This window comes from Pelobates fuscus, chromosome 8 (assembly GCF_036172605.1).
Source record: "Pelobates fuscus isolate aPelFus1 chromosome 8, aPelFus1.pri, whole genome shotgun sequence".
In the NCBI taxonomy this organism is placed as follows: Eukaryota; Metazoa; Chordata; class Amphibia; order Anura; family Pelobatidae; genus Pelobates; species Pelobates fuscus.
The window spans coordinates 15,725,560-15,750,755 of NC_086324.1; the positions used below are offsets into that span (position 1 = coordinate 15,725,560).

At 41.6% G+C, this 25,196-nt stretch overlaps 1 protein-coding gene across 3 annotated transcripts in view; it reads right to left on the reverse strand.

The window, feature by feature from the left end:
- Nucleotides 1–295: 295 nt before the first annotated feature.
- SLC23A3 (solute carrier family 23 member 3) overlaps nucleotides 296–25,196 on the reverse strand; it is a 30,648-nt gene continuing 5,747 nt past the window's right edge. The window contains exons 2-12 of one of the 3 annotated variants that reach the window (XM_063428558.1): nucleotides 20,907–21,058; nucleotides 11,396–11,487; nucleotides 10,556–10,629; nucleotides 9,688–9,869; nucleotides 8,753–8,873; nucleotides 8,348–8,543; nucleotides 7,013–7,266; nucleotides 2,599–2,704; nucleotides 2,133–2,300; nucleotides 1,960–2,055; nucleotides 296–744 (exon numbers count right to left, since the gene is read on the reverse strand). In XM_063428558.1, the coding sequence (XP_063284628.1) occupies nucleotides 539–744; nucleotides 1,960–2,055; nucleotides 2,133–2,300; nucleotides 2,599–2,704; nucleotides 7,013–7,266; nucleotides 8,348–8,543; nucleotides 8,753–8,873; nucleotides 9,688–9,869; nucleotides 10,556–10,629; nucleotides 11,396–11,487; nucleotides 20,907–21,058 (1,647 nt within the window). In that variant the 3' untranslated portion in view covers nucleotides 296–538. Of the gene's footprint in view, nucleotides 745–1,959; nucleotides 2,056–2,132; nucleotides 2,301–2,598; nucleotides 2,705–7,012; nucleotides 7,267–8,347; nucleotides 8,544–8,752; nucleotides 8,874–9,614; nucleotides 9,870–10,555; nucleotides 10,630–11,395; nucleotides 11,488–20,906; nucleotides 21,059–25,196 lie in introns of those variants that run through there. The other 2 variants (XM_063428560.1, XM_063428559.1) reach the window with 2 other exon arrangements.

A 25,196-nucleotide genomic window follows, 5' to 3' on the forward strand; every position in this document is an offset into this window, starting at 1 on the left:
TAATATCTGTGATGAAAGCGTTGTCATCACCGCAACACATATTGTTCTTGCAGTTACTGACAGCCTGTTTTGCCCGGAGTCGTATTACTGCCGTGTCACTATTAAAGGGGCCTGTATGCTGGAACCAGAGAGATATCTGATGCCTTCCGTAAATTTCCCACTTTGTGTACATATAATGTTAATTCCATGATGTCATCATAGCTGATGGAGAACAGAGGACATAGTTACGGTGCATTTTCTACATTTTTCCTAGAGATACAAAGGCAAATAATAGGCCTATAATACTTTATATTAATAATCTATACAAAACAAAAATAAATGTTTATTTCATCTTAACACAAGGCAGATTTAACTATAGAATTTATCTTTGTGAAGAACTTCCATGTGTCAGATCTGCTTTAAAGGATGGAACTTCATAACATATTCAGATCTGCTATAAGCTCCATATGTCCATACAGAACCTGACGGAGGGGTTTGTAGCCTTTATCAGCGCACTAGGTTTAATACAGGAGATCTTGCGGCCAGTAATTGGTCGTCTTCACTCTCTCTCCACACTGTCCACTCTCTCGTAGTGCAGAGGACAGAGCTGATTGCATGGGTACACAGCAGGGAAGAGGCAGTTCTGCGTGAGAGGGAGTCCATAGGATTTTGTCAGCTCCTCTTCCCTTCCCATAGGGGTGTTCACTGCAGATACAGGGCATCCAAGCGTTTGGTCCGAGTGTAGGCCTCGTTCCTGCAGAGTTCCTATATACAGAGAGCTAAGGATGAGCACATCAAAAGCTAATTTTAACAACACCATAAAGAACAAAACAGAAAGTCTCTTCAGGTCTGTATATAAACAGAAAGGTAGATGTTTCACCCTTTAAAAATTAAAATTAACCAGATTGACGCAAACCATGAATAACTCTACAAAAAAAAAAAAAAACATGGTCAAATGAGTCACACCTTCCAAAAACCTCACTTTTAACCATAACTGTACACATACTGTTACAATTGTGACAAAATCCAATCACTTATGTACGTTATGTTATACCTTTGAAGTTAAAAAAACAAAAACAAACAGACAAACGAAAATATATAAGCTTGCACCTCAGGCTTCTGCGAAGCCCATAATTGATATGTCAATGTACTGATAAAATGTCTGTTTGACAATAAATAAAGAATTGAAAAAAAAAATTACAATTAAGATGATTGAGTTGCTTAGTGAGGAAAATAGCAATGTGGCACAAAAAGAAGACTCGGTATCATAGACCGGCAAGTCTGACTCCTCTAGTGCAGATATTATTATTTTTAAAAAATGCTGCTGAACGATTGTTGCCAGTGGTATTTCAGGTCAGTGTCTTCTTGAGCTCTAATTAAAGGGACACTATAGTCACCAAAACAGCTTCAGCTTAATGGAGCTTTTGGTGTATAGACCATACCTCAATTCCCTACCATTTAGGAGTTATCTCACTTTTGTTTCTGTTTATGCAGCCCTTGAGCTCTAGCCACATCTCCCCTGACTGTGACTCACACAGCCTGCATGAAAACAAAATGGTGTAATTTTTTAATCAGTTGTAACTTACTTTAAACATTTTTTATGCAGGGTCTAGCAAGCTATTAACAGAGCAGGAGATGAGTAATTCAAATTAAATAGAATATGAATTAAAGGAAGTGTAAATACAACATTACTTTATAGGAAGTGTTTAGGAAGGCTGTTTAAGTCACATGCAGAGAGGTGTGACTAGGTCTGTATAAACAAAGTGAAATAACTCCTAAATAACAGAGAATTGACCAGTGGGACTGCAGGGGAATGATCTATACACCAAAACGGCTTCATTAAGCTAAAGTTGTTTTGGTGACTATAGTGTCTCTTTAATGTATTGCACGTTTGGTAAATCAAAACACAATGTGCAATATTATATTAATAGACAGACAGATGATAAAAAATTATTAATGGTGTGTAGATCTTTCTCTCACCTGACACAGTGTTATCCAAAATGAACGAAAATAATGCGCCCAAAAAAATTGGCACCGTTAAAAGTCCCAGCAGGAGGAGGTCTAGCGGTCGCCAGCCTGATGAGGAACAAGAGACAGGTCAGTTTTAGCGGAAATGAAGAAGGGATTAGATGGGATTATTAGCTGGTCCTCACCAGTGAATAATATTCCTGGTGTTGCTTCCAGCCATCGTGGGACGAGCAGTGCAATAAACATAGTGAAGCCTACAATGAAGATGTTCCGACCAGAGTCAATATCTGCATACTGGAAATAGGAGATTCCGCCTCCCAAGGCCATGGAGTACGTCAAGCTCAGGACTGCTCCTGCAAGGCAATGGAAGAACAATAATATCATATTTTTAGAGATAAAACAGTACAGGACGTGTGCAATAATGACAATAATATATACACAGAGAAAGCTTAAGATCCCACTGGGCCCTCAGCAAGTTACAGGTACAGGTCCCCCCCCCCCCCCACCACCACCACCACCATTTATTCTTCACGTAGGAATGGTTAATGGCAAATTCATGGTTCCGGGTTTCATGTCTAAAATGTGGGCCCTAGGCGTCTCTCTAGAGTCGCCTCAAGGTCAGTCTTGCTCAGTCTAAAAATTATCACTTACCATGGACTGCAAAGGGAATATCCATCAGGAATTCAGAGATCCTTGGGGAGCAACCCAATGCAATAAGCAGAAAAGCAGTAATATGAACAGAATGGCGACATCCCACCTAAAAAGGACAATTATTACACATTCAGATAGATCATTACATCAGATCAGATTACACTAAGCATACTGAGATATCTTATTTACTAAACATCAAATTGTAGTCAACTGAAAATGGAATACAGATGATCCTCACTTACCAACCGAGTTCCGTTCCTAAAACTCGGTCATAAAACGAATTGGTCGGTAAGCGAGGATGCCGGGACAACCAAGTCTTGCATGCGCTAGAGAGCAGGTCTATGTTTGGGGGAACATAGACCAGCTCAATAGCGCAGGGAATCCCTCGAATCTACGGAGAAAATTCCCCGAACATAGACTAGCTCACTAACGTGGGGAATCCTTCGAATCCCCACGCTAGAGGGCTGTTCGTATGTCCAAGCAGTCGTTAGGCAGGTAAGTCGCAAAGTGAAGACTACCTGTAGTAAAATGTAGGCAAAAAAACTGTGATTGTAACTGGGATAGAGATTTTTTCCAAATCAGCACTTTTTGCTTAAAGGTTGCAATTTTGTTTTAAATCCACTACAATCCAATACTTCGGGAATGCACTGTGTTTCAATAAACGCTACATTATACTTGATTCCTAAAAACAACCAAAATTGACTTTGTCTAGATCTTTAGGCAATATTTTTACAATAGATCTAATATATATAATTTCCAATCATTTTAGGTTAAAATTGCCAAACTAAAACATAACTGTAAAAACGCACACAAGAGAGCACATGACTATAGGTTCAAAAAAGTAATCTACAAAAATTAAAATAGCTGGAAACAGCCAAGTGGTAAATGAAAAAGACACTGTGATCATTTATCCTTCTATAGATGTGTGTGAACAGCCCACTAGGATAACATACCGGTATGTAGAAACCAAGATGTATCAATATAATGGCAATTTATTCACATAAAAACATGAAAACATAACTAAATTGAGAAGATTTCTAGTACGGCTATTTTGACATAGTTTATAAAATGTACTTTGAATTCCCAACACTCCACCTTTATTGAACAACCACATTACTGAAACATAGAAACATAGAAACATAGAATGTGACGGCAGATAAGAACCATTCGGCCCATCTAGTCTGCCCAATCTTCTAAATACTTTCATTAGTCCCTGGCCTTATCTCATAGCTAGGATAGCCTTATGCCTATCCCACGCATGCTTAAACTCCTTTACTGTGTTAACCTCTATCACTTGAGCTGGAAGCCTATTCCATGCATCCACTACCCTCTCAGTAAAGTAATACTTCCTGATATTATTTTTAAACCTTTGTCCCTCTAATTTAAGACTATGCCCTCTTGTTGTGGTAGCTTTCCTTCTTTTAAATATTGTCTCCTCCTTTACTGTGTTGATTCCCTTTATGTATTTAAATGTTTCTATCATATCCCCCGTCTCGTCTTTCCTCCAAGCTATACATGTTAAGATCCTTTAACCTTTCCTGGTGAGTTTTATCCTGCAATCCATGAACCAGTTTAGTAGCCCTTCTCTGAACTCTCTCTAAGGTATCAATATCCTTCTGAAGATAGGGTCTCCAGTACTGCGTACAATACTCCAAGTGAGGTCTCACAAGTGTTCTGTACAATGGCATGAGCACTTCCCTCTTTCTACTGTAGATTTAAACCATTTTCTCTGGTGGACATTTTAATGGTTCTACCAAACTTCATCAACATCAAACAACAAAATACAACACCAAAGTGTAACCAGTGTGGTAATATAAGTATAAAATATACTTATCTCTGATTTAGGAAAAAACTGCCTCCCAAGATTGTTAACCCACAGACGACCTTATACAATATATGGAAAACAGAGGAAAATATGGGATACGGCTGAACTCAATGAGATAGAGACGTAAAAAGCGTTCAGCGGTGCCTCCCCGGTGTAGATGGGTGGCTAAATATTCCCACGTCCACTCCAATGAAAAGATGGAAATTCAGGACTCCAAACGACGGAATTGAGGTATAATATATCAAAAAATATTTTTTAGAAAAAAGTGGATAACAACCACCAGCATATAATATATAAAAGGAATACAGGTCCTACGCGTTTCGTTCCACCAAAGGAACTTCCTCAGGGACCAATGACAATAATATTCCAAGTATAAAAACACAAGTAACAATAAGTAATTAAGGATTACTAATAATATTCCAAGTATAAAAACACAAGTAACAATAAGTAAATGAGGATTACGTAATTGGTGGAACGAAACACGTAGGACCTGTATTCCTTTTATATGTTATATGCTGGTGGTTGTTATCCACTTTTTTATAATAAAATCTTTTTGATATATTATACCTCAATTCCATCGTTTGGAGTCCTGAATTTCCATCTTTTCATTGGAGTGGACATGGGAATATTTAGCCACCCATCTACACCGGGGAGGCACCTCTGAGCGCTTTTTACCTCTCTATCTCATTGAGTTCAGCCGTATCCCATATTTTCCTCTGTTTTTCATCAACATCAAAGCTGTGGCAGAATAATAATAATGTTAAAAAATGTACATTATCACAATTCAAGGGTGTTTTGGAAGATTCTAGCAGACAGTTCTACATTTACACACTGCTCCAGTAAAAATAGTTTTGGTAATTGTGGCAGTCTTTTGCTTAGATGAATATTTTGTGCCCTAAAAATCTACCAGCAACACAGAATTTGCTAATATCCCAAGGAATCTTAATGAAAGTGAATGAGCCGCTAACTCGTCTGTGCTAAAGCAGGTACACTGATCAACCACAACATTACAACCAGAACCACTGACAGGAGAAGTGAATAACATTGATCATGTTGTTACAATGGCACTTGTCAAGGGGTGGGGTATAATAGGTAGCAAGTAAACAGTTAATTGTATAATTTCATGTCAGAGGCGTAACTAGAAACCACGGGGCCCCAGTGCGAAAATTGCCCTGGGGCCCCCCTCATACGTCTACCCCACACCACACCCCCAATACGTCTACCCCCCGCACTCCCCCATATGTCTACTCTCCCCCTCTCATACGTCGCCCCCCACACATGCAGACACAGACACACATACAATCACACACACATATATACAGACACACACATACATACAAACAGACACACACAGACATACATTTACAGACAAACACACACACACATATTCAAAATATATTTAATGTTTCCTACCTTTTAGATGCAGGAGGGTGACTTCCCTGGGGTTCAGCCTGATGAGAGTCAGAGTTCCCACTCTGACTCCCTCCTCTCCTTCCTCCCGCACGGCTTCTGGTGGTTGCTGGGAGCAAGTGACAGGGACTGTCACTTTCTCCCAGCCTCTGACCTCATCAAAGGGGGCCCGGTCGCGCTGTTAAGCACCGTAGCGCTGATCGGGCCCCCTGGAAATCCATAGCCATCAGGTGGACCTAACAGCATGGAGTGAACCTAACCCATAGCCATCGGGTGGACTTAACCCAGTCGCAGCTGCGACCCCTGCGGCCGCGGTAGTTCCGACACTGTTTCATGTGATGGAAGCAGGAACAAATAGCAATAGTGAAAAGAGTGACTTTGACAAGGACCAAATAGTGATGGCTAGACGACTGGGTCAGAGCATCTCCAAAACAGCAAGTCTTGTGGAGTGTTTGCGGCATGCAGTGGTGTACCTACCAAAGTTATGCACGGAAGGACAACTGGAGAACCGGCGTCAGGATCATTGCCACCCAATGTAAAGGCATTGCTTAGGCTGTGGGTAATGTTCTGCTGAGAAACCTTGGGTCTTGGCATTCATGTGGTTGTTACTTTGATGCGTACCACCTATTTAGAGATTGTTGCAGACCACGTATATCCCTTCATGGCAATGGTGATTCCTGATGACAGTGGCCTCTTTCAGGAGGATAATGCACCCTGCCACACTGCAAAATTTGTTAGGAATGGTTTGAGGAACATGGCAAGGAGTTCAAGGTGTTTCCTTGGCACCAAATTCCCCATATCTCAATCCAAGCCATGAAGGCCCCGCCTCGCAACTTGCAAGACTTAAAGGATCTGCTGCTAATGTCTTGGTGCCAGATACCACAGGACAACTTCAGAGGTCTTGTTGAGTCCATACCTCGACACATCAGAGCTGTTTTGGCAGCACAAGGGGGGCCTACACAATATTAGGCAGGTGGTTTTAATGTTGTGGCTAATCAGTGTAAATCATAACATTCTGACCTGCTGGAGGGTTCACAGATTGTTTAGGAGAACACAGGGTTAGAAAGTGAGAAAGAGGAAGAGCATGATACCTTAGAGAACCAAGCTGACTTTCCTGAAATATATTATATTGAGAAGAACGTCAACAGCACATGTTAGTGGGCAGTTTTAAAAAGGTACCTTGGTGATTCCTGCCATACCAGCGTTAGGGATACTGGAGCCAGTTCCACAGATACTTCCTAGTATACCTGATAGGATATTCCCAGCCCCTTCCATGCAGATCCCCCTGTTGCAGGCCTGAGATGGGATTGGAGGGCAGTCTATCATCCGATCACACAGAATGTAACAACAGAGAGAAGACAGGCTGGAGGTCAGAGCCATGGCAATCCCCACGCTCAATGAATGGAGAGTGAACTGCGGCCAACCCCAGGCACCTACAAGCAAATACACAATATGACACACTGTAACTCACATCATCATCATCCAACTTTTATCAATCAAGAAAGCTTACGGTGGGAAACCTTACACAGGGAACAAATGTCCAGATCTTTACATAAATTCCATGTGCTACATTTCATAGCTGCCAGAAATCCCAATTTCATCTAGACACTCCTTGCAACAGTGTCACACAAGTTGACTGCTAATGTGCCACATGTGCCAAGCAACTACCCTTTAGTATTTTATAGAAAGCCAGACATGGCTAGGACAGGATAAGCTACGGCTTCACACTTTGGGCTGGGTGGACTTGTGGTGGTGATGTTGTAGGACACACAGAGTTTGGTGGATCTGTTCATCTAATCTTTCACTGCTGGCAAGTGTTCCTCTGATATTGTGTCCCCACAATGTTCTCCTTAAAGGACAACGGTCATCAAATTTTCACTTATCATTTTTGGAAAAAAAATTTATTACATTTAACGAAACTTAATGATATTTTTTAAATGGTGTATATTGATTTTAATGACAAAATTTCATTTGGTTTTATCTGGCTAAGTGGTCATATTGAGTCAGAATCTGCGGTTATCTGACCAACTGCTGCTCAACCTAACTTGCTTCTGCTACAGGTTCACACAGAGCAATCACAGCAGCAGACAAACAAGTAAACATTATAAATAAATAAATCAGTATACATCATTTAAAATAAAATTATCGTTACATGAAATAGTCTTTTTTTAAAAGTTAAAAGTAAACATTTGATACCAGTTCTCCTGAAATATGTGACAGATTCCTAGCATCAAGGTTAATCGCTAAAGTGAGAATTGTTGGGAATTTCGAATTTTAAGCCAAACATATCTTGGAGAATCTTTTTGAAAATCTATAATTTTTGTACAATTTGACAATTTTAACTTACAATTTGAAATTCACTTTGAATTTCATATAATTTGCACTTAATTAAATATATCTTGGCATAAAATCTCCAGTTTCCTGATTATTCAAGAAAGCACTATTTTCACCATATATTTTTTTTCTTCTATAAAGTGTTTCCTTCTATGCTGGAAAAAATGTGGTTGTTCGTACCCAGAGATGGGATTTTAAACCAGGCAGCTGGTTCGATGGCGTTTTGTTCGCGGCCAGCGATGCCCATGAGAGATGCGGTGGTGATGAAGGTTGAATCATTGACGGAAGACCTGACTGCGCTGTCAAGCGCTGCACGCTCATTCACCATTCTTAAAGAGCTGCAGACAATCCAGGTGCAGGAAATTGTCAGGACCAGCTGTCAGATCCAACAAGGATGGAATACAGCATAATTAAAATGCATTTAGATGTATTTGCATGTGTATATGGGCGTCAGTAACATTAAATATATGAATATACACACTAGCTGTCCGTGATATAATTATATCTGCTTATTAAATAGATAGCTATATACAGCATGTACCTGTCTGTATTATATTTATTATCATGTATACCGTATGAACATACTGAGAACATGCGCAGAGCTGGGAAATACTGCTTATCCGTGTCTTTCTTCGATCTCCACGTCCATATCGGCAGGTAGCAAGAGCGGCATATTTGGGATAACACCCCAGTTATGAGTATGAGTCTGTGAAATACAGAGTAATATTTCAAAATGGTTTTATATCCTGAACAACGTCAAATCACTAAAAACTAAGCTGTCTGATTAGTCATTGTGTAGGTGAAACTCACATGAGCTGAGCTTATTCATTGAAGTGTTTTCTAACTTTGTATCAGAAGATATTTAAAAGAATAATTGCCAATATTTGTAATTATATATAGAACGATTTCCAAGAGGCAAAGGAACACTCTAGACCCCCAGCTTACTTAAGTGCTCTTTTTTTTATTTTACCAATAGTGCACATTTCTGTAGAAATTGGCACTTTTATAAATTAACCTTGTTACATCTCCCAACCTGTGAATAAGACAACCGGTCGTGTTACTTCCTTGTTCGTTTAACTTGGTGAAACTAAACTCAAGAGGCAGCAATTGCCCAAAGCACCTGCCTTGCAAAGAATTCTCACTGAGCTGCATTGGAACGTCTGTGATTGGACAGCCACAGAATTTCTGGGCGAGGCTTGAAAGGGAGGGCCTGCAAAGGCTGAAGACAAGAGTACTGTAGGTTTTGCAAGCTGTTTTTAGATGTACCCTCAACTAAAAAAATTATAATCAAATGCATGCATGTTTTCATTGGGGATATATATACTAAATGGTGATTTTTATTTATTTATTTTTGGTCAATGGAGTTTCCATTATATGTTCACTGACTATCCTCTCACTTCTAAATCATGAGGACAGTCCTGATATGAAAGTGGTGGTCTGGGCTTACACCAAGGATCCAGACCTGACTGTGATCTCCAGTCCACCACTCAGGAATAAGTGCCACAGGGTGGGACACCTACAGTAAGGAGATGATCCAATTGAAAGAACAGAACAGAGCGGCCTGTTTGTAGCATGACAATCCAATGATGGATAGGGCTGGAGCTTTAACCATGGGGCCACAATTCTGCAGGATCCGACCCAGGAGACCACTGGCACCAAATGCCACCTGGAGAGCCCCTGCGACCAGCACGGCTCCTGACACCTGCACAGAGAGAGTATTTGAGTCGAAACCTGGAGCATCTTCACGTATTGCCTTTACAGTGTAGTCAATCTGTATGTATTCCTAGCTATGTAGATGTGTAGAATAAAAGACGGTGGATTTTATACAGTGATACAATATTTGTGAAAAATGGAAAAGGGAACTAAAAACTTTTTTGGGAAAAAAAAGTGAGAATTTTTCCATGTTGGTCTAAAATTAGTATCTCCCTTCTCTCTTATAGGTTATTGCTGCAGCAATGTAACAAACCACCATTTTGTTGATAGAAAACAAAATGTTACAGGCTTTCTCAGGAAGTCACGTACTATGTGATGTGATAACCTGCTATATAATAAACAGGCTTTTACTGGTCTCATTCAGGGTGATCAAAAATGACAAAGACTTCATTTCAATCTAAAATAAGAGGCTGATTTAGGACAGGAATTATTTGTTTGATTGATCCCTTTAATCAATGAGCAGAGTAGTTCTCAGCTTTCCAATAGCCAGGAAGCAGAAAATGATACTTTGAACTCTACGATGATATTAGATACCCAACATGCCCAAATTTAACTGGAAAATTATAATTTTTTATTTTATTTTGAAAACTGCTGAACGTATTTAAAACTGATCGAGACAATTTAAAGCACCACACGCCCTAATGCATTTTTTATGTTTTTTCTTGCATTACTAACCTCTGCAATGAAATGGACATTATTTTTCAGCCTGTCACAGTCTCCTTCAGCGCAGTGTATTGATCCTTGCGTGTCTGGACAGAAGCAGATGGTTTAAAATCGAAAAGAACACATTAAATGACAGGGTTCAATTGGGATTGCATTCATGGTGTTTACAGTGTGCGCTTAACACTAATAAAGTTACAATGACCTTGAATAACAGCGCATGGATGAGAAGACAAGAATTATGTTTTATTTAAATGGACACTTTAGTCACCAGAACAACTACAGCTTATTGTATATGTTCTGGTGAGTATAATTATTCCCTTCAGTGTATCTCTATGATGAGAAGATGCTGATTGTCCATGGCTGTGCTGGCTCTGCCCCTGATCTGCCTCCTTGACAGTCTCAGCCAATCCTATGGGAAAGTACTGTGATTGGCCCAGAGAATCACTTCTGATGATGTCAGCCAAGCAGGTAGGTCAGGGGCAGAGCAAGTAGAATAAAGGTAAGATTTTACTATATTTAGGGGGATTCAGGGGAACTAGATGGTGCTTTTAACGCTGTAGGGTCAGGAATAAATGATTGTGTTCCTGACTCTATAGTGTTCTTTTAATTGGTGCTAAATGTGGATGGCCTGTTTATACACGTCAATGAACAGGTACAGCAAACACCCACCTTAATAAAGCACCCTTTGTGATCCATACTTGACAATCCTAAATAGTACAAATTATTAACACCATGCCAGCCACCTTCCCACAGGCATTTTACCTTATACGCCTGTGGTGCCAGTTTAGAGAATTTTGATTTGCCCATTCCAGCACTGACCAATCCGATTGTACAGCTCGGGATGAAACTCACCATTTTTCGATGTTCTGTTGCCGGCTGAATGTTGATGAAGAGTCAGGGCTGGAATTAGTAGTTCAAAAGTTGGGGCCTGTACCAGAGGCAGCCTGAATAGTGGGGAGGATGGAAGTAAAATTACAAAGAATACACTATGACGTTGATTGAAAAAGTATCATCTCAATCGACATACTGTACGTCAACTGATGGGAGCAAACAGTTCAGAGCACAATTCTTTGTTGTAGATTGGCACTATGTCATAAGGTCTGGCACACAGAAATCTGGCCCTTGTTAGCCATCTGTGGGCTACTCTCACTTGTAATGAAGATAAAGTTATCAGAAACAGAACTGTAACATAAAACAACGATCATATCACACTATAATTAGATTATCTTTTAGTGTGTGTGTATGTGGGGTTCCCTTTTTTTTTCCTTAATGGAAAAGTTGTAGATAGCTTTAACTCCCCGTGTCCCTGCCAAGTTTAGCATAGTCTACATTTTTGTTTTATTTAACTGTAAACAATAAAAAATGATCTTTTTCAAGTGGTAAAGGCTTCATGGACGGCCAGAGACCAAAACCCCAGGAATTTTGATATTTTCTGTCTGTTTTGTGTTCCAAAACACAGTGAGGAATTGCATGGTGCATGGGAAAATACCAAAAAACCCAAATTTAAAAATAAAGCCCAGAGGCTCATAGTGTAATATCACTTCTTAACCATTTCAATACCAAGCTCTTTTCATAAAAAAAATATAGAATACTATCTGTTTCCTGTATAGAATAGTGTTCAGGGATACAAAACAAATATAAATATGTAAATCCACCCAATTCGAATGTTAGATCTTTTAATCTCAAATCCTCCTAACTGAAAACGTTAAACATCCTTAAAGGAGCCCTCTAGACACCATAGCCACTACAGCTCACACCATTTACTTCGCAAAAGTTATGTGAGCTGTAGTGATTATGGTGTGCAGAGTACTCCTTTAACCCTGAATCTACGTATCCCAGTTTATTGTAATGATACAGCATTACAGTATGGTTTACACCTCTCTATTATGTGATGTAATTCCAGTAAAATACAAGTTTAGCAGGCTAAGATTGCCACAAGGCATATGTATGTATATGTGTTTGTAGTATCAGTTAGTTAATAACACGTAGCTAAGATACTGTCATCACTGTACTGACCAGGTGCAGGAATGTAAGAACTGGAATTACGCGTCCCTCTCCTTTGTATCAGATGAGCCACGTGGTTAGACCGGATGGATGAGTTTAGACTCTATTCATTAAATAGGTTAAGGGTATGTGTGGGTGTAGTTAATTGTGGGAGGAGCTACAGTGCTATATAAGGAATGTACTCTATGTATTCAGTACTCAGACTTTGCTGTATTTTGGTGACGCTAGTCCCTCTGAGTCCCGATCGGTGATCCAATAAAGAATCTCTTCCTTCCTGAAGAAACCTGTGTCCATCTCTCTGTGCTTGGCTTCCGTCAGTTTCTCCGGTATCATTTGGTGCATTGGCCGGGAAGCTCATCGTTCAACGGTAGCTGAGAGGCAGAGGCGTGAGACGGTCTATCTTTGCCCACGTTCTCTACGGCTGCACCCCTGAACTTCTGCGTGGACCTCCCTTCGTCTCGGCGCCACTGGTCTGTTGTCCAGGAGATCATCGGCCTCTACGTGAGAAGTGCTGGGGTGTCCCCGTCGATGAGTGTGAACTCAGGTTCAGGAACGAGGAGGTAAGATAACTGCTGTTTTAGACGGCAGGACCCGCTAGGGGTATACCGATTGTGCGGTAGGCCCAAAGGGGTTTTTGAATCTGTATCTGCCCCCTCTGTCGGAGGGAAGGAGCGAAGGCGCACCGCTCGATCGAACGCTCTTTAGTCAGACCGTTTGATTTGGTTAGTCAGGCGGGGTCCTGGTGTAAGATAGCCCTAGCCGGACACCGGTGTCTTGTCTAGACTAGCGTTCTAGGGTGTATATTACGTTCGCTAGGTCGGAGGGACCGGGAGACTAAGCGGCGCCTGTGTAAATTCGGTTCGCTAGTTCTCATCCTATCTGGGCTAAGTGGGAAGGCGTGTAAATTTGGAACCCACTAGACTTTTGATAGTACGACTAAGAGGCGCCTGTGTAAATTCGGTTCTCTAGCTCGTTGTATAGTGCGACTAAGAGGCGTCTGTGTAAATTCGGTTCTCTAGCTCGCTATATATGTGGTGATTGGGCAGTGTGGCTAACCAAAACGGGTGTATATAGTTTTAGGTAGTCCATTCAAGGTACTGGCCAATAGTTTAGTTGGGAATTGTAAATGTGTTAACGATTGTTTTAGTAAAGTGTATATCTTGTTAGATAGCGCGAGCTCAGCCGTCTAGCGAGAGTGTTAATAGTGTGTTGCTGTATTATAGTGCACGGTACCATAACCCTGTATATTTACTGACATTATATAATAAGTACTAATCATTGTCGTCCATTGCATGTTTAACACCATAACCACTAATAATTGTATTGTGACCTTAACTTGTGCTTTGACCTATGCTAACCGTACTGTAACCGCTATTTGTAAAAGACGATGTTACTGGGGTGTGTTATAGACGGGTAATTCGTATATAGAGAATTATAGCGTGGGTGACTGTGTAGTTACGCCAAAGGGCATAATATTGATTATATAGTGACTGGTGTAGCAGCTGTGTGTGTACGGGAATTCCCTGAGTGTTTATTGTTATTGTGTACGTTTCACTTGGTAACCGTACCACGTGGTGCTGTTGCCAAAGGAAACGGGTGTGACTGTTGAATAGTACGCGTGTATAGTAATCGTTGTCGACGACGTTCCACTGTTAAATATGGGTGCGTCGCAGTCAACGATTCCGGATCCCTTAGGATGTATGGTTAAGAATTTTAAAAAGGGATTCAAAGTTTGTGATTTTGGGGTTAAGATGTCCCCTGTACGTTTGGTCACTTTGTGCACTAGGGAGTGGCCTACTTTGGTTGCGGCATGGCCGCCACGTGGCAGTTTGGATCCAACTCTGGTACAGCGCTTACACGTGGCTGTATCAGGTAGGCCTGAACTTTACGGCCAGTTTCCTTATATTGATTGTTGGAGACAGGCCGTAAATGACTCGCCAAAATGGCTCCGGACATGCCACGAGGAGCAGTGTCGCCTCATGGTAGCTAGGACTTGTTCGTCCACTAGGACTGGTGTTAGGCCCATTTTGGACACGCCCCCTGAGTCCGAGATCCCTTTGCCGCCCCCTTACTTTCCGGTAAGAGGAAGTGACGCAAATACAGGAAGTCCTGTAACCCTTCCCTCATTACCCTCATCCACTTCCGCTTCCTCCTCCAGTACAGGATCCACCCCCCCTCGTACTAAATCTCCCCTTCCGGAACCAGAACCCACCCCCATTAGAAACGAATATCCTGATTTGGCGCCACTTCAGACTTCCGGTCAAGCTTCATCTAGCTCGGCCCGAAGTGTTCTATTCACTACCTTTTCCCAAAACCAACCTCCCACATCCCCATACCCTATATCTCCCCGACCGGAACCCATGACTGACGCTTCCCTACGTAGCCCCATCCAAACCCGACAGTTGACTGGTGCCCAACAATTAAAGCACTATCAGATGCCTCTTCGCTTAAATCCCGGGTCAGCTTATATCGATGCCGCAGGTCAAATGGCACACGCTGACCCTGTCTTCGTATATGTCCCTTTCACCACTACCGACCTTTTAAACTGGAAGACCCATAATTCCTCGTATACTGAGAAACCACAAGCCATGACTGATCTGTTCACCTCAATAGTACAGACACATAATCCGACATGGGCTGATTGCCAGCAGTTATTAATGACTTTATTTAACAATGAGGAAAGGACAAGAATAAATCAAGCAGCCATTAAAGCATTAGAGGATAGAGCCCGTGCTTTGAACCAAGCTAATCCAGCAGCATGGGCCGCAACACATTATCCCAACACTGATCCCGATTGGAACGTAAATGGTGCTGATATGGTTCAACTCAGAGCCTATAGAGACGCTATAATTGCTGGCATGAAAGCCGGAGGAAAGAAAGCCATTAACATGTCGAAGACAGTTGAGGTGATCCAGAAAAGCGATGAAGCGCCCAGTGTCTTTTATGACCGATTATTGGAGGCGTACCGCTTGTACACCCCCTTTAATCCGGAAGACGCAGACAATTCCCGAATGGTTAACTCCGCCTTTGTCAGCCAAGCTTACGGAGATATTAAGCGCAAGCTACAAAAGTTAGAAGGGTTTGCAGGTATGTCAATCTCCCAACTAATGGAGGTAGCTAATAAGGTCTATATGAATAGGGAAACAGAAAGCAAGAAAGAGGAGGAGCGCAAGATGCGTAAAAAGGCTGATATGCTAGCGGTAGCGATCGCAGGCGTAGATAAACGGGGCCCAGATAGAGGCAATAATAGATGGAGTAGGGAGCCTTTGAGTAGGGATCAGTGTGCGTATTGCAAGGAAGAAGGGCATTGGAGGAACGAGTGTCCGCAAAGAGAGCAGTACGAGAGAGACCAACCCAGGGCAGGCTACGGAAACTTTAGAGGCAGAGCGAGAGGTAGAGGAGGTCCCGGAGGGAGTAATGGTTGTAGAGGGAGTGATGGGAACAGAGGAGGTGTTAGGGAAGACAGGTATATTCCAGCAGCGCAAAGGTCTCGCGATAGAGAAGGTAGGGACTTTGTAGGATTGGCTGACACGGTCATGGAGGACTATTGATACCGACCGGGCTCCATCCCCCTTGGTCGAGCGGAGCCTATGGTCGATGTATCAATAGGGGGGAAAAGGAGTGCGTTCATGATCGACACTGGTGCTGAACATTCAGTGGTGACTAATCTAGTTGCTCCTCCATCTGGAAGGACTATTACTGTGATAGGAGCAACTGGAAGAAGTGCTGAAAGACCGGTTCTTAAAAGTCGACTCTGTACATTGGGAGGCCACGTAGTAAAACACCAATTCCTTTATATGCCTGAATGTCCAGTCCAATTGCTGGGACGTGATATGCTATCCAAATTACAAGCGCAGATTACGTTCCTACCAGATGGAACAACATCTTTAAAGTTTAATGGACCTTCAGGTATTATGACTTTATCCGTACCAAAGGAAGAAGAGTGGCGACTTTATACAGTGTTGACTAGCCAAAACCCTAGGAGTGATGAGACATTGTTTAACATACCAGGAGTTTGGGCAGAGAACAACCCACCAGGACTGGCCCGCAATATTCCACCAATTGGATTAAAGAGTGGAATAATGTACCGTTAGGGCCCAAGTGGAGAGGTCCTTATGTTGTTCTTTTGTCTACCCCTACAGCAATAAAAGTAGCAGAAGTGACTCCGTGGATACATCACTCCAGGGTTAAACCAGCAGCAGTCGATTCTTGGCAAGTTACAGCAGATCCAGAGAATCCCTGCAAGATCCGGTTAAAACGCACTACTCAGTCGGAGTAACGAGGAATTATTGTGGATTACAAATTTTATTGTTACAGGTGTGAGTGAGAAGGCCATAATAAAGCCTGTCCGCTTACCATCACATAGTGTATAAGCCAGGAAAGTCTCGAAGGGACACCTGTGAAGATGAGCAGAACTCCATTCCCTGCAGCCCCTCACATCCTGGAAGCTGAGGCGCCATCGCACGGACGAAGACTGAGGATGACGGCGAAAGATGTGCTTTTGATAGTGTTTATTTATATGTGTTTTTATATTCAGGAAGGTAGAGGTACCGACACTCCTAGCTGTGAGGTATGCATTAAGACTACGAGAACAGGTAACCATATTTCCCAAACCCTAATTTGGCATTCACAATACGAATGTAAAGGAGATGTATCGAGATGTAGATACTTAAATATAGATTATAGTGTGTGCCATTTAGGAGTAGGAGAACCTAAGTGCTTCAGTCCGGAGTATCAGCCTCGTACAATTTGGTTGACTCTCAGGAATGGAGATCCTCAGGGGACCCTAATTAATAAAACGGTGTTAGAATCCGTACATTCTTCGGGTGTTCTGCTATTTGATGCGTGTAAAGCGATATCGAGTGGTAGAAAGCCGTGGAATGTATGTGGGGATCTTAGATGGGAGAGGACGTATGGGTCTAACGATAAATATATTTGTCCCAGTAGCAAAAATAAATATGTAAGTCCTAGATGCCCAAATAGAGATTATAACTTTTGCCCATATTGGTCTTGTGTGGGGTGGGCAACTTGGGGACAGACAGTAGACAAAGACATGATAGTGACTAAGTTGCCGACTAGCCCTTATTGTAAGTCTATGGAATGCAACCCAGTCCATATACTCATTAATAACCCCGACAAGTTCTTAGATAAGTATGGAAATTTATTTGGGTTTCAAATATACGGGACGGGTTTAGATCCTGGGACATTATTGTTTATAGGAATAGAGACTGATACGGTATCCTCCCAGACTCATCAAGTATACCATTCCTTTTACGAAGAGATGAGTATAGATAATAAGATCCCCCATAATGCTAAAAACCTGTTCATCGATTTAGCTGAAAGTATTGCCGGTAGTCTTAATGTTACCAACTGCTATGTGTGTGGAGGTACTAACATGGGAGACCAATGGCCTTGGGAAGCAAAGGAGGTAATGTCCGGTTCTGAGGCAGTTGACCAATTAATATCTACACAAGCCGATTATCATATGAGTGTTAGAGGTAAATCTGAGTGGAGATTAAAGACCTCCATCATAGGTTATGTTTGCATAGCAAGGAAAGGAATAATGTATAATACTTCTGTAGGAGAATTAACTTGTCTAGGGCAAAAAGCTTATGATGATGATACAAAGAATACAACTTGGTGGTCGGCTTCAAATGTCTCAGAACCATCTAACCCGTTTGCTAGATATGCCAATTTAAAGGATGTGTGGTTTGATCTATCCATCACATCTACTTGGAGAGCCCCAGCAAATTTGTACTGGATCTGTGGTAAGAAAGCCTATTCGGAGCTGCCACAGGACTGGGAAGGGGCATGTGTGTTGGGTATGCTCAAACCATCCTTCTTCTTGTTACCGATTGAAACAGGTGAGACTTTAGGTGTTAAAGTGTATGATGTGAATCATAGGAAGAAAAGGGGACCCATAGAGATAGGCGCCTGGGAAGATGATGAATGGCCTCCCCAGCGTATTATAGATTACTATGGGCCAGCCACGTGGGCTGAGGATGGTACCTTTGGTTATAGAACCCCTATTTATATGCTCAACCGTATTATAAGATTACAGGCGGTGGTTGAGATTATCACAAATGAGACATCACAAGCGCTCAATCTTCTAGCGAAGCATAACACCAGGATGAGGACAGCAGTCTACCAAAATAGATTAGCCTTGGATTACCTTTTGGCAGTAGAGGGAGGTGTATGTGGGAAGTTTAACCTAAGTAATTGCTGTCTTCAAATAGATGACGAAGGGCAAGCAATAGCTGAGCTTACTAGCCATATGGTTAAACTAGCGCATGTGCCTACTCAGGTATGGAAAGGGTACAATCCAAGTAGTTGGTTTGGTAGCTGGTATGAGTGGTTTGGAGGGCTTAATGCAGTGGTAGGTGGAGTCCTACTGATTTTACTGTTGTGTCTACTCCTACCGTGTCTTATACCCTTAGTAGTTAGGTCTGTGCAAAGCCTGATAGGAAGTATAGCAGAGAGGAAGGCTGCTGCACAGATAATGGCGATATATAAGTATAAGGCTCTAGATCAGGGAGAACCAATGCAAGAAGATGAATGTTGAAGATTCACATCATAAGATAAGTCTGGTCTGGTTCATGGTAACCTGAGGTATATGCAAACCAAGGTTAAGTGATGCCTCAAGTAATTGTGAAATATCAGAGGCATCAAAGGGGGGAATGTGATGTAATTCCAGTAAAATACAAGTTTAGCAGGCTAAGATTGCCACAAGGCATATGTATGTATATGTGTTTGTAGTATCAGTTAGTTAATAACACGTAGCTAAGATACTGTCATCACTGTACTGACCAGGTGCAGGAATGTAAGAACTGGAATTACGCGTCCCTCTCCTTTGTATCAGATGAGCCACGTGGTTAGACCGGATGGATGAGTTTAGACTCTATTCATTAAATAGGTTAAGGGTATGTGTGGGTGTAGTTAATTGTGGGAGGAGCTACAGTGCTATATAAGGAATGTACTCTATGTATTCAGTACTCAGACTTTGCTGTATTTTGGTGACGCTAGTCCCTCTGAGTCCCGATCGGTGATCCAATAAAGAATCTCTTCCTTCCTGAAGAAACCTGTGTCCATCTCTCTGTGCTTGGCTTCCGTCAGTTTCTCCGGTATCAATTACACACACGTTTTATATCAATACAGAAGAAATAATAAAAGAAAAATGTAACAACTATAGAAGTGTACGAACAACTGTAGAAGGGTTTGATAGGTATCAGTGACAGAACCCGATCTCAAAAAACAATAGCCAGAGAAAAGCAAATATACTTAAAGGACACTCAAATTACCCCAAGTCCACTTTATCTTACTTAAGTGGTCTGGGCTTTAACCCTTCAAATATTAACGGCAATATTTGGAAGGATTTTTGATAGGTTTATCATGTCTCTAGTGGACGTCATACAGACAGCCACTGGAGGTGCTTCCACTTCAACAAGCAGGTAAAACTCAGTTGTGACATTTGATGTCAAGCGTCATCAATTGCAGCTCACAGGAAAGCAGTGAATTCAATACTTGTTTATGGGGAAGTCTGTATGTGCGGGTAGCAAATTTCCGCGCATGCACATCAGATCCCCAATGCCATGATGAGCAAAAAGAACAGGCTGCTGATTGGTGGAGACTCTTCCTGGTGACGCTCTGCCTGAATCAGCAGTCAGTTTCTTTAAGATGTGTAGACTCAGGATCGTTGGAAGACATTTATTTTATTTTATCTAATCTTATCTCGCCTGCAATTTTTTTTATTTATTATCTATGTAATGCGTAACATTTTTTATTTTCATTCCCTGACTTTCCTTCTAAGCTTTTTTCAATATTATAAAGTGGATCATGGACTCTCTGGTTTTCAATATGTCATTTTAGAAATGCTAAACTGTAAATAAATTGTTACCGTAATTAAAAACTAGAGCTCTGTCAGACAGAGACGATTGTTTTCTAATGATCCCTAACTGCAGCAACTTATTACAAATAATTACAACACGATTCTTCCTCTGTGTGTGCCAAGTCCTTGAGATCCAACACAGGAGTGTAGCCACAAGCCAAGAGGAATGACCAAAAATTGCAGTTCCTGGCTTGAAGTTAAATTATAATCAGTTTCTGTGAATTATTCTCGTTCTCTGAACTTAGCATTAGATTCCAACTTTGAAAAAACACTCCAGCCTTTCTTTCTGATGTGAGCTAATGTTGCAAAGTTCTCTGTGAGCTGCAGTCATCCAATCAGATTCTAAAACTCAGGGTTCACTGGTTTTCAGGGGTGAGCTACATAGACTGTCCTTGGCCGTAACAGGTTAAAGAAAATGTTACGCAAATGTTAAATATGTTTAATGGATTTTCTTTTTTAAATCCCTGCATTTACCTGGTTCCCAAGGTGCTTTGCAGAGCGGTAGCAAAACCACAAGCAAACAGGCTGCTGGCAAAGAGACGACTCTGATCTGCTGGGCCTAACGGTCGAGCCTGGAGAAGCAGATGGTGGCTGGTACATACAATAGACGCGAGGACCAGGAGGTGCTGCATGTAAAGAGTAGAAGGAAATGTTAAAGGTGAACGTGTACCATAAAATACTAAAGTCAAAAACCGATGTATTTTTTTGCATTAGATGAAAAGTACTTTAATTAGCATTTTATGTTCTCATTGCAAACTAACCAAAGTACTACAGTGATAAACATTTAACGAAGAGTTGGGGTACACATGCTACAGTGATAAACATTTAACGAGGAGTTGGGGTACACATGCTACAGTGAGAATCATTTAACGAGGAGTTGGGGTACACATACTACAGTGATAAACATTTAACGAAGAGTTGGGGTACACATGCTACAGTGATAAACATTTAACGAGGAGTTGGGGTACACATGCTACAGTGAGAATCATTTAACGAGGAGTTGGGGTACACATACTACAGTGATAAACATTTAACGAGGAGTTGGGGTACACATACTACAGTGATAAACATTTAACGAGGAGTTGGGGTACACATGCTACAGTGAAAATCATTTAACGAGGAGTTGGGGTACACATACTACAGTGATAAACATTTAACGAGGAGTTGGGGTACACATGCTACAGTGAGAATCATTTAACGAGGAGTTGGGGTACACATACTACAGTGATAAACATTTAACGAGGAGTTGGGGTACACATGCTACAGTGATAAACATTTAACGAAGAGTTGGGGTACACATGCTACAGTGATAAACATTTAACGAGGAGTTGGGGTACACATGCTACAGTGAGAATCATTTAACGAGGAGTTGGGGTACACATACTACAGTGATAAACATTTAACGAGGAGTTGGGGTACACATGCTACAGTGAGAATCATTTAACGAGGAGTTGGGGTACACATACTACAGTGATAAACATTTAACGAGGAGTTGGGGTACACATGCTACAGTGAGAATCATTTAACGAGGAGTTGGGGTACACATACTACAGTGATAAACATTTAACGAGGAGTTGGGGTACACATGCTACAGTGATAAACATTTAACGAGGAGTTGGGGTACACATGCTACAGTGAGAATCATTTAACGAGGAGTTGGGGTACACATACTACAGTGATAAACATTTAACGAGGAGTTGGGGTACACATGCTACAGTGAGAATCATTTAACGAGGAGTTGGGGTACACATACTACAGTGATAAACATTTAACGAGGAGTTGGGGTACACATGCTACAGTGATAAACATTTAACGAGGAGTTGGGGTACACATGCTACAGTGAGAATCATTTAACGAGGAGTTGGGGTACACATACTACAGTGATAAACATTTAACGAGGAGTTGGGATACACATGCTACAGTGATAAACATTTAACGAAGAGTTGGGGTACACATGCTACAGTGATAAACATTTAACGAGGAGTTGGGGTACACATGCTACAGTGATAAACATTTAACGAGGAGTTGGGGTACACATGCTACAGTGAGAATCATTTAACGAGGAGTTGGGGTACACATACTACAGTGATAAACATTTAACGAGGAGTTGGGGTACACATGCTACAGTGAGAATCATTTAACGAGGAGTTGGGGTACACATGCTACAGTGAGAAACATTTAACGAGAAGTTGGGGTACACATGCTACAGTGAGAATCATTTAACGAGGAGTTGGGGTACACATGCTACAGTGATAAACATTTAACGAGGAGTTGGTGTACACATGCTACAGTGATAAACATTTAACGAGGAGTTGGTGTACACATGCTACAGTGATAAACATTTAACGAAGAGTTGGGGTACACATGCTACAGTGATAAACATTTAACGAAGAGTTGGGGTACACATGCTACAGTGAGAATCATTTAACGAGGAGTTGGGGTACACATGCTACAGTGAGAATCATTTAACGAGGAGTTGAGGTACACATGCTACAGTGAGAATCATTTAACGAGGAGTTGGGGTACACATGCTACAGTGAGAATCATTTAACGAGGAGTTGGGGTACACATGCTACAGTGATAAACATTTAACGAGGAGTTGGGGTACACATGCTACAGTGAGAATCATTTAACGAGGAGTTGGGGTACACATACTACAGTGATAAACATTTAACGAGGAGTTGGGGTACACATGCTACAGTGAGAATCATTTTACGAGGAGTTGGGGTACAGATGCTACAGTGAGAATCATTTAACGAGGAGTTGGGGTACACATGCTACAGTGATAAACATTTAACGAGGAGTTGGGGTACACATGCTACAGTGAGAAACATTTAACGAGAAGTTGGGGTACAGATGCTACAGTGATAAACATTTAACGAGGAGTTGGTGTACACATGCTACAGTGATAAACATTTAACGAAGAGTTGGGGTACACATGCTACAGTGATAAACATTTAACGAAGAGTTGGGGTACACATGCTACAGTGATAAACATTTAACGAAGAGTTGGGGTACACATGCTACAGTGAGAAACATTTAACGAGGAGTTGGGGTACACATGCTACAGTGAGAATCATTAAACGAGGAGTTGAGGTACACATGCTACAGGGAGAATTATTTAACGAGGAGTTGGGGTACACATGCTACAGTGAGAATCATTTAACGAGGAGTTGGGGTACACATGCTACAGTGATAAACATTTAACGAGGAGTTGGGGTACACATGCTACAGTGAGAATCATTTAACGAGGAGTTGGGGTACACATACTACAGTGATAAACATTTAACGAGGAGTTGGGGTACACATGCTACAGTGAGAATCATTTAACAAGGAGTTGGGGTACACATGCTACAGTGATAAACATTTAACGAGGAGTTGGGGTACACATGCTACAGTGAGAAACATTTAACGAAGAGTTGGGGTACACATGCTACAGTGATAAACATTTAACGAAGAGTTGGGGTACACATGCTACAGTGATAAACATTTAACGAAGAGTTGGGGTACACATGCTACAGTGAGAATCATTTTACGAGGAGTTGGGGTACAGATGCTACAGTGAGAAACATTTAACGAAGAGTTGGGGTACACATGCTACAGTGAGAAACATTTAATGAAGAGTTGGGGTACACATGCTACAGTGATAAACATTTAACGAAGAGTTGGGGTACACATGCTACAGTGAGAAACATTTAACGAGGAGTTGGGGTACACATGCTACAGTGAGAATCATTTAACAAGGAGTTGGGGTACACATGCTACAGTGATAAACATTTAACGAGGAGTTGGGGTACACATGCTACAGTGATAAACATTTAACGAGGAGTTGGGGTACACATGCTACAGTGAGAATCATTTAACGAGGAGTTGGGGTACAGATGCCCAGTGAGAAACATTTAACGAGGAGTTGGGGTACACATGCTACAGTGAGAAACATTTAACAAAGAGTTGGGGTACACATGCTACAGTGAGAAACATTTAACGAAGAGTTGGGGTACACATGCTACAGTGAGAAACATTTAACGAGGAGTTGGGGTACAGATGCTACAGTGAGAAACATTTAATGAGGAGTTGGGGTACACATGCTACAGTGAGAAACATTTAACGAAGAGTTGGGGTACACATGCTACAGTGAGAAACATTTAACGAGGAGTTGGGGTACACATGCTACAGTGAGAAACATTTAACGAAGAGTTGGGGTACACATGCTACAGTGAGAAACATTTAACGAGGAGTTGGGGTACAGATGCTACAGTGAGAAACATTTAACGAGGAGTTGGGGTACACATGCTACAGTGAGAAACATTTAACGAAGAGTTGGGGTACACATGCTACAGTGAGAAACATTTAACGAGGAGTTGGGGTACACATGCTACAGTGAGAAACATTTAACGAGGAGTTGGGGTACACATGCTACAGTTAGAAACATTTAACGAGGGGTTGGGGTACACATGCTACAGTGAGAAACATTTAACGAGGAGTTGGGGTACACATGCTACAGTGAGAAACATTTAACGAAGAGTTGGGGTACACATGCTCCAGTGAGAATCATTTAACGAGGAGTTGGGGTACAGATGCTACAGTGAGAAACATTTAACGAGGAGTTGGGGTACACATGCTACAGTTAGAAACATTTAACGAGGGGTTGGGGTAAACATGCTACAGTGAGAATCATTTAACGAAGAGTTGGGGTACACATGCTACAGTGAGAAACATTTAACGAAGAGTTGGGGTACACATGCTATAGTGAGAAACATTTAA